At 38.6% G+C, this 16,578-nt stretch overlaps 2 protein-coding genes across 2 annotated transcripts in view; both read right to left on the minus strand.

Moving 5' to 3' along the window:
* Positions 1-3,500, minus strand: part of abcc1 (ATP binding cassette subfamily C member 1 (ABCC1 blood group)) — a 31,856-nt gene extending 28,356 nt beyond the window's left edge. The window contains exons 1-3 of the mRNA XM_020608253.1: positions 3,335-3,500; positions 1,257-1,433; positions 677-805 (exon numbers count right to left, since the gene is read on the minus strand). Of these exons, the coding sequence (XP_020463909.1) occupies positions 677-805; positions 1,257-1,433; positions 3,335-3,382 (354 nt within the window). The 5' untranslated portion in view covers positions 3,383-3,500. The remainder of the gene's footprint in view (positions 1-676; positions 806-1,256; positions 1,434-3,334) is intronic.
* Positions 3,501-5,000: 1,500 nt separating this feature from the next.
* On the minus strand, positions 5,001-11,795 carry LOC109964688 (nucleolin-like). The gene is given in 7 exon segments (XM_020608172.1): positions 5,001-5,066; positions 5,150-5,186; positions 5,658-5,709; positions 6,778-6,846; positions 7,088-7,185; positions 11,402-11,573; positions 11,575-11,795. Coding segments are annotated over 7 exon segments (690 nt in total). The 5' UTR covers positions 11,788-11,795; the 3' UTR covers positions 5,001-5,017.
* Positions 11,796-16,578: the final 4,783 nt, after the last annotated feature.

The raw sequence follows: 16,578 nt of genomic DNA on the forward strand, positions 1-16,578 counted from the left end.
TTAAATGTGGTTACAGCACAGTCGTTCAGTGTTTTACATACATATTTAGCCATTTAATATGTTATAAAGACTGGTAACATACCATTTAAAAACATTGGTCCTACTTAAGACAGGCTATATGTAATGAAAATATTTTTTTCTAAGTTAGAACTTCTAACTTCATACTTTTTATTTACTCACACTGACTGTTCTAAAAAAAATTTTTTTTTGAGTGCAATAAGAAAAGCCTAGTATTTTGAATTTTATTTTGATGTTATTCTAAGATTTTCTATTAAAATAAAGTCAGTAATGACATTTTTTGCGTTCTCTTTTTATCTGAAAAACTATCCAAAAGTATCGAAAGTATCGAAATACATTTTGGTACCGGTACCGGTACCAAAATGTTGGTATCGTGACAACACTAGTTCTGCTTAATTGTGTTTAAAGACCGCAACCTTATCTGGAGCACACTGGGTAGATTATATATCCCATCAGGCCAGGGAAGGCTTGTTTAACCTGCTGCTGTTAAGACCTGAACATGAATAAGTGTCAGAAAATGAACAGAGGAATAGAGTGTAGCCTATTTATCAGTCCAACTGATCTTTACTGAGTACAAATAAACCACATCAAAAGAAATGATATATAATCCTACATTTAATCTTCATCATCATTCAGACCTAACTAAATGAACTCTCACCATGGTAAGGCCCAGTAAGGTTGGGCTGACTAGGTGAACGGGTGCCGGAACAACGCTGCCATGATTTCTTTCCCAGAAAGAATAAAAGACATCTGACCAGCAGATCATCCACAGAAGAACAGCAACAGCCTGTGGGGAGCAGAACAAATCACACATGCTTTCTCACTTGCTGTAGATTCTATTGGATGTAAAACTAGAACCTTTGCACCATACACTATACCGTTTACTTTAAGCATAATAATTACAGTGATTATTAGAGTTTCTCACCTTTTACACAACTATTTCTGCAATTTTACATGTGAACAGCTGACGTCAACACTATGAATGTGTTCTAGGAGAAACTGGAACAGGGGTCATGAGAAGCTATCTCCACATTTGAACTATATCACATCTGCCCCTCTCTATAATGGCCATTCCACTTTCTAGTGTGGCTGTTTGGAACAACTATCAATGCTTGTGATGTAGCCTGGCAACACGCCACATGAACCACTTCCTTTCTAGTATAACCCAAAGCATTTACACACACGACATCATATATGAAAAAGTACTCCACAACATAATTAAGGGTCATATCACTCACAGTTTTGGCTTTGTTGAGGTGACTCATACATATGTAGCCCTGGTTATGGCTGCGGAGGTAGATGAGGTAGATGGGAGCACACACCCAGAGGTAGAGACATGGCAGCCACACCAGTACAGTGTTCTGGAAACACTGGGTGAGGTCTGGACTTGCAGTGTACCATGTTCGGTTCCAATCCTGGCAGATGCAAAGAAGAAGAAAGAAGATGATACAGGTACAACATAGCCAACTTCTGACCACTTTTTAATTTGATTCTTAGTTGCATTTTCGAGGCAGCAATGAGCTATTTTGCCCACTGGGATCAGAAGAGCACCACAACACAGACAGTTACACAACAATCATATTACCTACATTTTAAGGCTGAGAACATGGTATACCCATACAGAAAATGCTCAGGTTGTGAAACCAAAACAAAATTTCAGTATAGCTGCAGAGTTTGGTGAAAAGAATTGAATTGAGCAATACTGATGAATGAAGGCATATGAAACAATATTACTCAGATTAGCAATTAAAAACTTGGTGCATGTCATGTATAGGCCTGCCATGAATGTGCATTGGGTTATAAGGTAAAAGTCCAAATAATACAATGCCTTACCCCAGGAAAACCTGTCAAGACCGTGATTTAACAGTCAATAATACACAATTAAATGTGCTTCAGTATATGGGTTAAATGATATTTACTCATTATTTGGTCCCAAAGAGGGGGTATGAGGCCATGCCACCATAAATCCTCAGGACCACAATAAGCAACACCATTTTCCAGACCTAACCTACCTTTAACACAAAGCATCCCTGAACCCTATCCTCAACTTTGAATCAATATTCAAGCAGCTGATGACAACCAAAGACATCAGTGTTAACCGAGGCCTGGGTTTTCAGTAGGAAACTGAAAGAAGAACTGAAAGGGAACTTTTATAAGCTGTATTCAGCAGCCTCCTCTCTCACCCAATATAAAAATGTAGTTGACAGGAACTACATTATGTCAGTAATAAGCATGAGTTCAAGAAGTGTCTCTCAGCCTAATCCCCGTTAAAACCAACTGTATCTAAACTTCAAATTAAATTCCCCCAGATGACCACTGGTGGTTGCCTGGAAAACTCTGGGGTATGCAGCATTTTCTAAATAACAACTCCCAGACAGTTAAGCTACACTAACCTTAACCATCACAGCTAAATGCCTAACCCTACCTCAAACCCAATTTTAACCTTAACTCTAAAACCAAGTCTTAACCCTTAAACACCCCTCTGAAGTTGTGAGGAGAGAGCAGAGTGTCCTCACATTCATAGTAGCAAACACACACACACACAGATAAACATTTGTCCACACAACCACAGAAAGCCACACACAGAGAAACAACTCAGCTCCTATACATAGCACCTATTATAGTAACCTCTGGGGTTTTACACATTCTCCACTATGACACTTGATGGACAACAGCTTTCTACTACTCTACTTATAATTTCCATACTTACACTCTCATTTCAACACCCTTTTTATGCCCACTCTATACTTACTACCCTCCACCTCCTTCTCGATACAAAATTGAGCCAACAATGTGCTTTATCTCCCAGACTTTCCACGCTTTTCCAGCATTTCAGCAGCTAGCAACGCAGCCAGCTTTCCATAAGCCAGCCCACCGCAATTCTTAAATAAAACATGTGATAGTATTGTCTGTAATGTACCGTGGTCAGTTGTCTGATGTGACACAGTAACTAACATCGACAGTGCTTCAGGTGACGCTTTGTGGCTTTGAGGCATTTGCTCTTGAAGTCTATAAGAGCGGGTTAAGTTGTGTAACGAGGACCGGTGGTGCAGGCGGTGGTTTCATTACTGCTCATAACCATATAATATGGGCTACACGATAAAAGCTTTTTAAGTGTTTCTTAAACACCACGGTGCGGTACGTGCTCTGTAGACAACATGCAAACACTGATCCGGACTAATATTAGGCTACGTACAGTTGTCGGCTAAGCAGGAAATGTATGCCGGTAGCCCAGTGGGACAGGTGGCTAGTAACAACAACTAAGGAGACTTTTAAGATCAAGGAAAACACATGAAGGATGTAAAAATAAACTCACCCAGAATGGATCAGAATTATTCAGACTGCAGAACTCGTCAAGCCCCATTAGCCGCAACGTTACGGACTTTCAAGTCCTGCCTGTTTGCGTGACTTCGGAGCTCAGCTTTGGTTTTGTAACCTCTCTCCACACACTGTGATGTTTATGCTCGTACAGGCAAAGCGTAAGGTTGCTGCCTCTGCTTTTCTTCGGTAGTTTACAAATCCACGTGAAACACCAGTCTACTGCCCCCTGCTGTACTGGCGTTACATCTATCATGGCTCATTGAATGTGCCCATTACCTATGAGTTATAAACCATTTTATTATGATGAAACGATTTGATTTCAGTTCTAAAAATGGAAGGAAGAAGTCCCATTGCCAGTTTGTCTTCCACTAGTGTACTTATCAGAGACTACAAAAGCCTTACTTCACCGCATCCAGATGATTGTTAGAACAGCACTATCACTACCGTGGGATCTGCATTAATACATGTAGAAGTGGAACAATTTGCTGTCCTGTTTTGCCTCCTTTCTTTAATGTACCCCAATGATATTTCTACTGTGTAGATATAGGCTATATGTCAACACTGAAACATTTTAATAGTATTCAACACAGTTCAGTAGTCTGTGTGTTTGCTTCTGAAGGTTCATGATTTGGGTTTTTAGATCAATCTGTAGACTGGTTAAATAATGAATCAACACTAATTTATTCTTGAACGCAGTGTTACATTTAACCTGATATCTCCTATTTCTATTCTCTCACACAGTGGTAGCTGGGCTCCAGAGTCTCCACGGTGATTAGCATATAGCAGGATCTTGGCCCTTGACACTTTTAATCTTCAAGTCTTACAAAGGCTGTTGATTTCTAAATATTCCTAAATATCTCTCATTGCATGTGAGGCATATGATTAGAAGATATGCTGTCAGGACAATGAAGAACTGACTCTTAGCAATATTTTTTTTTGTAAGGGGCACCTGTGGCTCAGGAGGTAGAGTGGGTCATCTTCCAACTGGAGACTTGGTTTTTTGATTGCCAGGTTTTCCAATTCACGTGTTGGAGTGTTCTTGAGCAAGATATTGAACCCCAAGTTAGTCCCAGTGGTTGTCCCTCCGGTGTGTGAGAGTGTGTGCTTGGGAATGCAAATGGGTGGATGGGAAAGTAACATGAAAGTGCTCTGAGTGTGTTGCATTGTATCAAAAATCGCTATACAAGTACAAACATATCCCAGGACAAAAGCCTATAGTCAATTGAAGGCCTGAGTCACTGTGTTAAAGTCTGTTTTGAGTCAGAAGTCATCAGATGTATATATGTTACTATACTGCTCCATATGGCCTGTAGCATGTTGGCTAATAGGAGAATCCATTCTGCCAAGAGTTTCTTCCATTTTCTGTCACTGAATACAGCATGTCATAGGATTAGCTAAAGAGTACTTTAAAATCAATAAATCAAGCAGTAAAAATGTCCCCTCTTTTTATTCAACATATCTCAAATATGACTTCAAATATAGCATTTTCCTTAAAAGTATGACTTGTCCATCAAAAACAGTACACAAATATATTAAGTTATTCCATTAACAAGTACTAGTCAGTCATTGGTGAGTAAATGTGTAATGTTCTCAAGGAAAAGACAAAAATAGCAGTGAAACTCAGAGGTGAAGGTAAACTATATTAGTTTGGCCACATGGTGGCAGCATAGGGTTGGGTTCACTTTTTATCATCATCGTCATCATCATCAAAGACGTCAGCTACAGTCCTGTGAATGCAGAGACAAGCAGGTTACACACTGTAGTTCACAAGTGTTTGAACAGGTGTCAGTTCAGTGTGAATACGACTTACTTGTAGATTGATCCGGTCACTTCATCAACAAAACCTCCTGAAGAAAAAGACAGAGCAGGTGTGAGGTGGAGACAGTGTCATCAAACAGCAATGTCCAGCATTTCTCATCGCTGAGAGAACTGTTGACTTGCACAGATGTTAGAAAACATTCTTGTTTCAAAATCATTCCATATCCATGTGATTCAGCAGATCAAATCTTACCTCCTTTTGGGGTTACAAAAGTGTTGCCACATCATTAGATTGTGATGAATTTACACTCACTACATAGCCAGATTTGGTCTACTCTGCTGCTGCATGGGAAAGAAGTCCTAGCTCTTCTGTCTAAGCTTGAGTTCTTAGTGAAGTTTAGGAGACCCTACTCTTTTTAGAAATACGAATCAAGTCCTAAGTTGAAAGCTTCTTGTTTTATAAAAGTAGGGACCAGTTAACTGAGCAAAGAGAAAACATTTGTAATGTGATACTGTAAAAATGACTTTTCTCTGACTGTGGCAGCTCTGCATTTACTCACCAGGTTTACACAGAGTGTGGCAAACAGGACACACACGGCAGAATTTGCACATCTGTGAGCAAGAAAGCAACAAAGTAATAGAAATGAAGAGTCAGAAATGTAAACAGTTATCAGAAGAGGCCTAATCCTAATCTATTTGTCTGGCCCAAGATCTGTCTGGCCTCAACCTGTTTTCTGTACAAAGTCAGACTACACTTGTATAGGTTACTTTATACAGCTCCAAAAACATTTGCATGTATGGAAGCCCATTTCCATCAGGAGAAAAATAAAGTGATCAGAATGATATAGTAGCTCATAAACTTTGCATGCCATCGTCACTGTTATGATCATCCTTGACTTTCCATCCATGTGTTTTCTTTTTCTGACAAATATAGACTCAGCAAAACAAACATGTGAATGGTTAAAAAGTATAATGTGCAACCTGGTTTATTTCCTCACCATGTACTGATTATGGCCAGACGGATATCAGATATAAACCTTCTTTAGTTTTTAAGGAATAATGAAGTCTTCCATGTATCATCCCACAGTAGTGACAGTGCTTAGACACTACACACTTTACAAATTTGATAATACTTGCAATATACAAGTTGAAAATTGGACAGACAGTTTCCATTTTTGAGCATAGTACAAGAAGAAAGGTCTTGGTCATGAATATTAATAAAACAATCCAAGTGAAAACAGACAATAGATTTGGAGATAAGTCATCATGACACAAGGTACTGGTCATGGGAAATTTTAGCTCAGATCATGATACTAGAGGAAAGGTCAGGGGTCACCAATATTAATAATATGCATTCAGTTATACTGCATATGCATACACTGGGGCCAAAAATATGCACATGTTTGGTTAGTAGTGGCCAAGGTATCTCACTCTAAACCACAGTGTTGGGCAGATTGACTCACTTTTCATCACCATCCAAAGACAAGACAGCTTCACTTAATTTTGATGATTTAGTTCTTTCTAATACAAGAGGGGGAGCTGAAAGCTGCTACTTTGTTCTTGTGGTTATTTATAGTTAGATACTGATGTCATGAAGGCATTAGTTTAGCATGTATGAACCACTGCACTGGACAAACTAGAATGTTGACCTGATGATGGAAAATTGTATACTTTTCTTACCTTGCAGTCATCACAGTGTTTAGACTTGTCTCCCTCTTTACAGGGGCATTTATCACAGATGTCACAGTGCTGGAAGAAGAAAATCTAGTTAAAAGAAGTCTAGAGAGCAGGTTATTAGAGAGGGCAGCGTTAGACCAGATTATACACAACAGAACCTATGCTGTGGCCACATGTAGAGTCCGGCATTGTACGTACATATAGCAGTTCACTTCACTATGTAACAAAACAAATCACTGCTGTTTAATATTTAGCACAGCTGATTTTCATCGTTACATTTGGCTGCATTTAATTGAATTAATTTCATACATACCTCACAGAATTCACAATATGAGCACACAGAACCTTCCTCATAATCCTCATCCTCATCCTCATCCTCATCCTCATCGTCATCATCATCATCACCAGCATCTGCACATAATATCGATAATAAATACCTGACTTTTAAACTAAAATACTTGGAAAGATCTAAAACTCCACAATGCTACATCAAAATATGTACAGGTTACATGGCTTATAATGTGGACACAAAGAGATAGTGGTTTGCCTACAAATTATAGTTTACAGTAATTTTGGAGCAGCTTAAAATTTAGACTACACTTTTAAAGTTTTGAAGAAATATACAGTATATTTGGGGGTGTCACAGGACTGGGCTCATGGAGAGTGACTGAAAATATAGTACATTATCTGAATATTACTTTTTTTGTTTGCTTGTTTTCCTTTAGCAAATTGCATGTTTGCTTTCCATAAAATAGAGGAAGGTCATCATACAAACGGTTTAATGAAAAGCAACATTTCTGTAAGGCAGTTATATTACATTTTATTCCAGTTGTTTCTACACTATAAAAATCCAAACTTGTAATTTTTTTTTCTAACTTTCATCGGTTAACTGAATGATAGTTTAAAAATGTTTCTAAGCTAACTCATAATAGCATGTTTACTATGAAATCCTAAATAATACCTCAGTCTGTGTAAAAATACAAGTTGAGAAAACTTGTCATCATAATTTTTTCATTTGTTAAGAAGTGTTTTCATACTGTTTTCATACAGGTAGAGAACAGCTGTGAACTTGCTACACACCATGTGCATCAGTAAAACTGCTATGTTTGAGTGTAATTTAAAATATATCTCTATGCTATTTCTATATTTACCTTCTTGACAGTTTGTCTGACAGAATGGAAAAGAAAATGCTACATGACAGACCCCCACTGTCATTGGGTGTACTTTTTCTAATTGATAAGGTTAGCTAATGTTGATATTGCGCTAAATAGCCACTGCTAAGTTAGCGAGATAAAAGAGTTCATTTAGAATGTGATATTTGTTTGCAGTTTCAGTTGTCAGAGGGCTGTGATGTTGTATTGACAGTTAATTGTGTTTACCTAAAAGATTGGCAGTACTGTAGACAGAAATTTGTAATTTGTCAGAACTGAAAATTACAAGTTCACTTGTCACACTGTAAAACATGATACATGAAGTTTTGTTAATTTCATGTTAATTCAACTTTGAATGTCTAGGGGTTTTTTTTCAAACCACTAAACTGATAAGTTGAATGAAGCGTTCACTGAACTCATTAAATTAATCTTTTAAGGAAACAAAATTAGCATATTTCTCAGCATGTATTGTTGGAGAGTTAAAACTCTTCAAAAACTCTTCTATTTGTATTTTTAAAGATCCCATTCATGGTGGAAACTTTCTCTATGTTTATAAATTAAAACGTCACTTTGCCGCCTCATATGCTACCTTTGTACTGATTTTGGTACAAAATGTCTCCATCAGGTGAGGCTGTAAGTTCTTCATTTCAAATGAAGAAATGTAAAAGGACAGTATATCTGTCTGCAGTGAGATTCCACATGACCAAACAATTGAGTCAACTTACAATTTCAAGTTCACAGAACAAAGGATTTGCTCTTTTGCAGACTTACATTTGGCAATGGCTACAATTTGAAATTTTCCAAATTAAACAATCTAAGCACAACATTTACATTTTTGAGTTGAACTGCCTGCTAATCTTAAGTAATTTTAACTAGTCATGTTAAGTTAGTACATAAAAAGCCTTTAGAAAAAAAATCTGTTAAAGCTAGATGAATTTCATTTTTACAGTGTTTTTCAGTTAGCGTGGCTTTGTATAGCTTCATCTCATAATTTCATTTTTCACTTAATGCTGTAATTTGCATGCATTTTCAATTTTGGAATGTGATTATTTATAAATAAATTTTAGCAGCATTTTCTTTTGGCTTCCTTGAGCATTTTTGGCATTTTACATACTATTGGTAGTTACATCTATAACAATGCATCATATTTTACATTAGCTGATTTGGGTGTAATACATTCATTTGTAAAGTAATTTGCAAATATGGCTGTTAGATCAGTGTAGTGAAGTATTAAGTACAAAAAGAGGTACAAAAACAGCTCATAATTATACTTAAGTAAACAACTGGAGTAAATGCACTTAGTTGCAGTAAATTTCACCAATGTGACAAATGTACAGTACAAATATTTTGCAAGTTAATTTTGGACACAAGAAGAATGTTATTGCATTTGTTATAACATGTTGTACTGTTTGACCAATCAGCTCTTGGTGTCCGTTACATTTTTGCAGGCTCCCTTCCTCATTAATAAGATACTGTAGTTAAATGTTTCACCCAGATAGTCACATCCCATCATTTTAATTAAGATAGTCATATTACATTTGTATCCCCACCCACGCACACGTACACACTATTGTAATCACTCATACAAACATTCACAGAACACAATTCATATAGCAGCCCATGCTGTGATCAGAACTGATACTTACAGGTTTCAGTTATCTGTAGTTCAGGTCCTTACACAGGTAACATGACCAAACACATTTGTACAGCTCTCTGATAAAAGTAACGATGCCGTCCTTGCTCTTTTACAGCTGTAATACAAAGTCTCTGCCTTTGGTAACAGACTTGCATGTAGGCAGTGTGTGATCATTTGATTTATTTAACGAATGAAAGTAGGGTTATAGACACGGAGAGTGGTGATTGTCATTTTTTCCACACATGAATGTTCACAGTCATCACAAAAGCACAGTTTTGCTAAACAACAGAAAAAAGAAAAAGCAAACAACCATTTCATCTCTTGACAATATGTTATTTGACAGAGCTTTAGCTCTATTACTTCCTCTATAGAAAGAGACATTTCTCTCTTTTCCCAAGCACTCTCTCCCTAAAGGTCTGAACAATTATCATGAGAATCTACTGCCGTAACATTTCATAACAAATGAGAACTTTTACATCTGTTCAGCTTAGTTTCACAAACAGCTCAAATATTTGTATTCAATTATATGAGTACCAAATATGCATTGAGTAGGAAGACTGCACAAAACTCAAAAAAAATATTCGTCACTGTGTAAGCTTCTAAAATGTGTATCAAAAGGTCTTAATTTATCTACTGGTTCAAAACATTAGTGTTTTAGAAAATAAAAAGTGGTATGATTATTACACCATTCATAGATACACTAATATTCTATTATCTTATATGTTTAGCAATTTTATAAGTGCACACACCAGATTTGAAAAATAAGTTCTCTCTATGACATGCCTCTCTAACAGACAGTGGCATAAATGCTCCACAGAGAAAGAAAGAGATTGAGAGATATGGAGAAAGAGAGAAACTTTACATCCGTTGATACTCTAAACTTTTAAATAAAGAAATTTAGGTAGTGGCCCTCCTGCACCTCCCCTCGCGCTTTATTCTCCCTCTGTCTGTTTCTCTAGCACCCCGATCCCCCAACCACCCCCGATATCACTGTCTCTCTTTCTTTCTCTGTAGGTTCACATGAAGACACAAATGCAGGTCAATCTGATCAAAAACATATGAGAAAGGAACCATTCTGGAGGAACCATTCTTTCAAAAGAAACACAAATCAAAAGATCTCAGACTAGTGACTCCAGTGACTGATTTCCAAGTCAGGCTTGGTTTGTGTGAAATTGTTTTTTTCATTCTCTCTCTCTCTCTCAAATCAATGCTTCTGCAGTCCTCAAGTTCATATCTAGTGTACTGTACGAAGGACTTCGGACAGTTGGACTTCAGATGGGCCAGTTCAATTTCCCCATAGTGCTCATAATTCTAGTTAAGCAGGGAAAAGAACAGAGTGTCAGAGAAAGCAAGGGAAATGGACAGCTGGAAAGGGGTGGAGGAGGGACTTTGATTACCAATGAGCTCTGAGATATTAAAATAAGAACTGACAGAGAGGTGATAAGGTTGTAAGAATTAACGAGAGGGGAGTGGCTAACACTTGTCTTAGCTCCTCCCCTTTCGCACACTGTCCTGTAACACGTTTGTACCCGAAGCACATTGTCAACTGCATGTCAAAGCATCAGTTCTAACTGAAACTGGAACTTTAAATATATAAGTAGGGGGTAGGAGGTGTGGCCTGTTTGGTTGCTGCACCTTATTTCAGGCAGTGTGATTAAATAATCACAGCCTGATCTGGAATAAATAGCATATTATAGTTTAACTTCAGTGACAGTCGGTGCTTTAACAGTATGCAGCTTCCCGTTTGCTTCAGGTGCAGATGTCTGCATATATGCTCACACAGAAAGAGATTAAGACACATGGGAACAAAGAAACTACTACTATGTTTAAAGTAACTGACCTTCATGATCATCATCATCATCATCGTCATCGTCGTCATCATCATCATCATCGTCATCATCGTCGTCATCGTCGTCGTCGTCGTCGTCATCGTCGTCATCGTCATCATCGTCGTCATCGTCGTCATCGTCGTCATCGTCGTCATCGTCATCATCGTCGTCATCGCCGTCGTCTCATATCGTCGTCGTCGTCATCATCATCGTCATCATCGTGGTCGCCATTGTTGTGGTCATCATCATCATCATCATCATCATCATGATCAGCCACCAAACCTTGCTCAGAGCGGAATGGCAGATCCTGTGCCTTGGCAGTGGGAGCCAGCGGGGTGTGAAAGGAGCAGAGCAGTGCCAGAAGCAGTGCGAGAATACAGCTTCTCAATGATGCCATGGTTATAGGCAAGACCTGGCCAATTAATGAGGAATTAACCTAAAATCACTGCAGAAGTTCAACGCCACAGACACCACAACTCTTTGCCTATTTGCCCCCCCAACACACAAACTCACAAAGTCAAACCCACTCAGAGGTGCACACTGCTACAGTAGGGAATGAACGCCAGTTATAATGGCATTCAATAGACAAGGCCCTGTGCAGAGGAGATATTCCAAGCTGAGATCCAGACACTTGTTCACAAAAATGATCCTTGGAAAAGAAGTGTACTCCCTTTGAATCTGGGGCCACAAAAATACAGGGTGTCGGTTAGTCCAGTGCAGCACTTGTGTGATCAGTTAAGACTGAAATAAAAAGCAGAGAGGAGAGCCGTCAGTAACTGGTCAATGCTGGAGACACACAGGACTAATGTGAGAGCGACAGAAAAAGAGTAACCAACCTATGGGGTAAGCTGAGAAGGAGGGGGGCAGGCACATTGACTGATGGGAACAAATGCTGGTGGGCAGGCCTGTAATATCCATAAGTTAAATTACTTGGCGAACAGGAGAATGATTGGAACAAGGGGAGTATACTTTCTTTTTTGTTATCATTTAATGTTCACGTAGGCCATAATTACTATATATTGTGAGAGAAAGGAGGAGAATGAGTTGGTATAGAGGTGGGAGTATATTGGATATGTCATTCTACTTAGTACAGACTGACCATGTGTTACAGCAGGTTCCTTTTGGGGTAGGTGGATGAACAGTTTGCCTAACTAGCAGCAGGGATGATGATGTTGAAAGATCCTTTGTGAGATCAGTTAGTTTGTCCCTTCAATGCTGTGGTCCAAATAAGGTATTCAAATTTGTTATAGATATTTATGCTCTCAGAGGATGATGGTTAATAATTTTAGTGACTGCTTGACCTTTCCACTAGAGTGCCATGGGTCCATCCAGCCAATCCAAGATGATGTATGCTAGAAAATAAAGTTTGTGTTTGTAGGATTTTTCCTTGGATATTCTTGCCAAATTCAAGAAAGATCCCAGTAATTTCATGACCGCCTGAATTCTTGCCCAATTGATGCTTCTTGGAGGATCAATTCTTTCCATTTTGGAAGCATTCTTATTCTATTATCAGTACACTAGAAGATTATATTGGATAAAGTTTTTAAAGGTTCAGTCCAAAACTTTAAAATGTTTTTATATTATCCATACATTGCAGACAGAGGTTTGTTAAAGTCTTGGAAAGCTCATGATTATGGCTTAGAAAGTGCAGTTAAAGCATGTCTCAGGCAGGAGAACTGAAGGTCACTCCATGCTTTCTGTGTCCACAAAGGTCTATGTGGGTTCATATGACAATCCCAAGTCCACGAGGGTTCATGCAGCCTCTCTGCAGATGTCTGTGTGCAGTCTAAAATGTGAATTCTGCACAAGCACCAGTCAAGCACAGCACCGGTCCTGTTCTTATTAAGTGGTTTCACACGTTGTTGTTTTTTTTTGTTATTTTTATGTTGTTCAGCCAAACACATCAAATAAAGGAAATCTTCCTGCTTTCAGGAGGTTGCCATCATAGTTTCTAGAACACATGTGGAACGTATCTGCACATGCTTACCCCAAAGTACGAACAATATACAAACTGTTAGATACCTGGTCTAGGCCTGTATTGTCCAAATTAACCATAATGAATTCCCAGAGGCCCTGGCTTGAAAAAAACCCAGAGAATTTAAGGCCCTTTCCCTGCAAGTAGGAAAAACATTTTTAGCTTTGAGAATAGCTAAATCATCATTTTGTTGAGCATCCTGTCCAACATTATACTGTGAAAAATTATGTGGCATGTGGGACTGTTGGTCTCAGCTACTGGATATCTGGCTTACAAAATCTGGGGTTTACCTCCAGCATTGCCATCATGCTGACACCATCAGAGAATATGCACTACCGGGCATATAGGCCAGGAACAGATACTCTAGCCCATCTACTTGTCTGTTCCTTCCCCTTACACGCTGGCCCCCAAAATAGATGGTTTGGAGTTGGAGGAGGAGTTGACAACCACTCTATTTAAAACCACACACTGTCAGAGTCAGTGTAATGTGAGCCTCCTTGGCTCTGTCTGTGTGGGGCACAATATCCCTCACCCCTGTCAGTTCTCACCTACACAGGCATAAAGAAAGAGGTCAATGACAGGAACCTCTGAAACACCACCTAAACCCAGCTTATAGATACATGCACTCTATTAGTTTTTGCACACTGCTGATGTTATTGTACAAACAGTCCTGGTTGAATGAGTGATCATCTTTATACATACTGTAATGACAAAAGGCATTTGAATAAGTGGAAGGCTATCTTCCTGTAGTTCTTGTTAATCTTAAAGAACCAGGAACCCTTGGAGGAACAAAGAGCTACAGTATTGAAGTTAGAGATAAATGTATGACAGCCTGAGTGGCCAAGCAAAGGAAAAAATCAATTTTTAACTGAGAAGTCAGTTACATCAGTAGTACTAGAACTTGTCAGCCAGAACACAAAGAGCAGGGAAAAGTGAAGCGAGTTGTTCGAGAGCTGTTCTAGCTTCTCAAGTAGTCATTAAATCAAATAAAACAGATACCCTAGATGACTGCACAGATCCCATCCCAGCTCATTTAACACAGATATGACTAATTGCATTTTACATAAACACATAATCTTTGGTACAACAGCATAGGCTTGGGAGCAGGTTCATAATCAAGTTTGAAATGGTGACAAGCTAGTGGCAGTGAAAAACAGCTGAGCTGGAAAGAGCAAAGGACAAAATGAGAGAAGAGATCAGACCAAGATGAAGACTGCAAAGTGGCTGAAAGTGGAGATGAGCTCAGACATGCCAAAGACATTTCTTCTGTCTTAGTTTGGACCACTGACTGCCTGCACTGACACACTTGAGCCACTACTGCCACTGCTCTTTAATTCCTCCTCCCCACACAATCTTCAAGAACACATGCCAGCTAGCATCATTTTTGAAGAGTAATTGATGCATGCCTGGCTTTTTACCTGCCTGCTTTAACTTGGGACAGATGTTGACACCTGAGTAACCCTAACACTGGACCTCTTTAGGTCCAACATGTCTGGGTTAAAAAAAAAACTTAAAAGAATTGGTGTTGTTTAAGGTGTCAGACAGGGAGTTGTGAGGAAATGAGATGACAGCAAATGCGTTGCATCAGCCCATTCATCCACCAGATCTGACATTCTCCAACAGGGTTCATTTGACTTGCTGAATCTGATCCAGTGCCACATCCAACCTAAGCTCTTTCCATGTAAGGACTGTCTAAAGTGGGAAATCACTTTCCACGATACAGTTACCTAAGGAGACTGGTGTGTGTGTGTGTGTGTGTGTGTGTGCGTTAGTTAGAAAACTCATTTAAAAGCTCAAGATGGCCACAAATGAACTAAAATATTTTCAACAAATACCAAAAACACATCTCATACAAACTTGCTGCCCTCAACACTTCCTGTACGTGCTGAACTGCAGCCTGTACAGTGAAGAATACTGAAGAGACTGACTGAGAGTTTCAGGGCTTGACAGATCTGATCTTGTACCAGAGCCTGGCACTATGTGCAGTGCTTGTTAGCTTGTTAGCCTGAGGATCTTATTCCTGCTACTTGCAGTTTGCTGAAACTAACTGCTGCAGTTTGGTGGATAGTTGCATAACTTTCGGTGCCAGTTAGTGTTTTGGATTTTAATTGAAATGGATATCATGTCCAGGTAATGCCTTATTTTGGCTGTTCTCAGGACAACATACATATATTTACTGTAAAAAATCATTTAGCATGAACACAGTTATATTAAACACTTCCTGATTTCATAACTTGCTATTCATTTAGTCATTGCCATTTCATAGCTTACTATTTTGGAAGGATATTGGAAAATTATGATAGCTGCCCTGCACTCTGTGGCGCGAAAGGTTTGTGGCACCAACTACTCACAATACTTGATGCATTTAGAGGTCCAGGCCCAGGTGTACAGAGGCAACATAACACTCCAGTCTACTGGCACTACTCTGAATGCACTGATGTAAAGTATCAGTGAAGATGTTGGGGGGAAAAAAGCTGAGACATTTCAAAAATTTAAAACAGTATTTGGCCTTTGTTGTATTAACCCAAGTGATAAAAGCTGAAGTCAGTGACTGAAGTGGGTTAAGATGTGGTGGCACTAATGATATGCTAGCGGCTAATTCAGCCCTTGTGGTTGCTGCTTGTTTGCTGGCTCCAGTGACAGACACAAAAACATGATGTTTGACAAAAACTCTTTATTAAAACAATTTTAAAAATTAACCTGAGCACAGGGGACCCTAAACCCATAGTCTTACATAAAATAGTACACAATACATAAAGAACAAAAAGGATGAATATTCTTCATCTTTAGACATAGAGGGAAGGTTTCGGTTTCCAGTGTATTAAACCTGCCCACAGACAGCATCACTAATGTTGTGTGTGGTCAAATATAAATTTCAAACACATTTTTTCCATTCTTCTCATTTGGTTTACAACATGAATGAGCTGGTTGCTGAGGCAGCTTATGCATGTACTATAGCAAGTGGTTCTTAACACTACTTGCATTGTATGTTAGAATGTTCTCCTCATTGTAGACACAATCCTCCAGTAAGACATTTTTCAGTTTGAATGAAAATCAAAATTTTCTACAATTTTAAAAAGAAAAACAGATTTCTACAGAGACCCTTCACCTTGTATATATACTGCATATAATACAGTAATACATATATGATACATACAATATCTGTCTACATTATGTGTGGGAATTCAATATTAGGTGAGAGAGAAAAACAGC

This window comes from Monopterus albus, unplaced genomic scaffold, assembly GCF_001952655.1.
Source record: "Monopterus albus unplaced genomic scaffold, M_albus_1.0 scaffold92.1, whole genome shotgun sequence".
Classification (NCBI taxonomy): domain Eukaryota; kingdom Metazoa; phylum Chordata; class Actinopteri; order Synbranchiformes; family Synbranchidae; genus Monopterus; species Monopterus albus.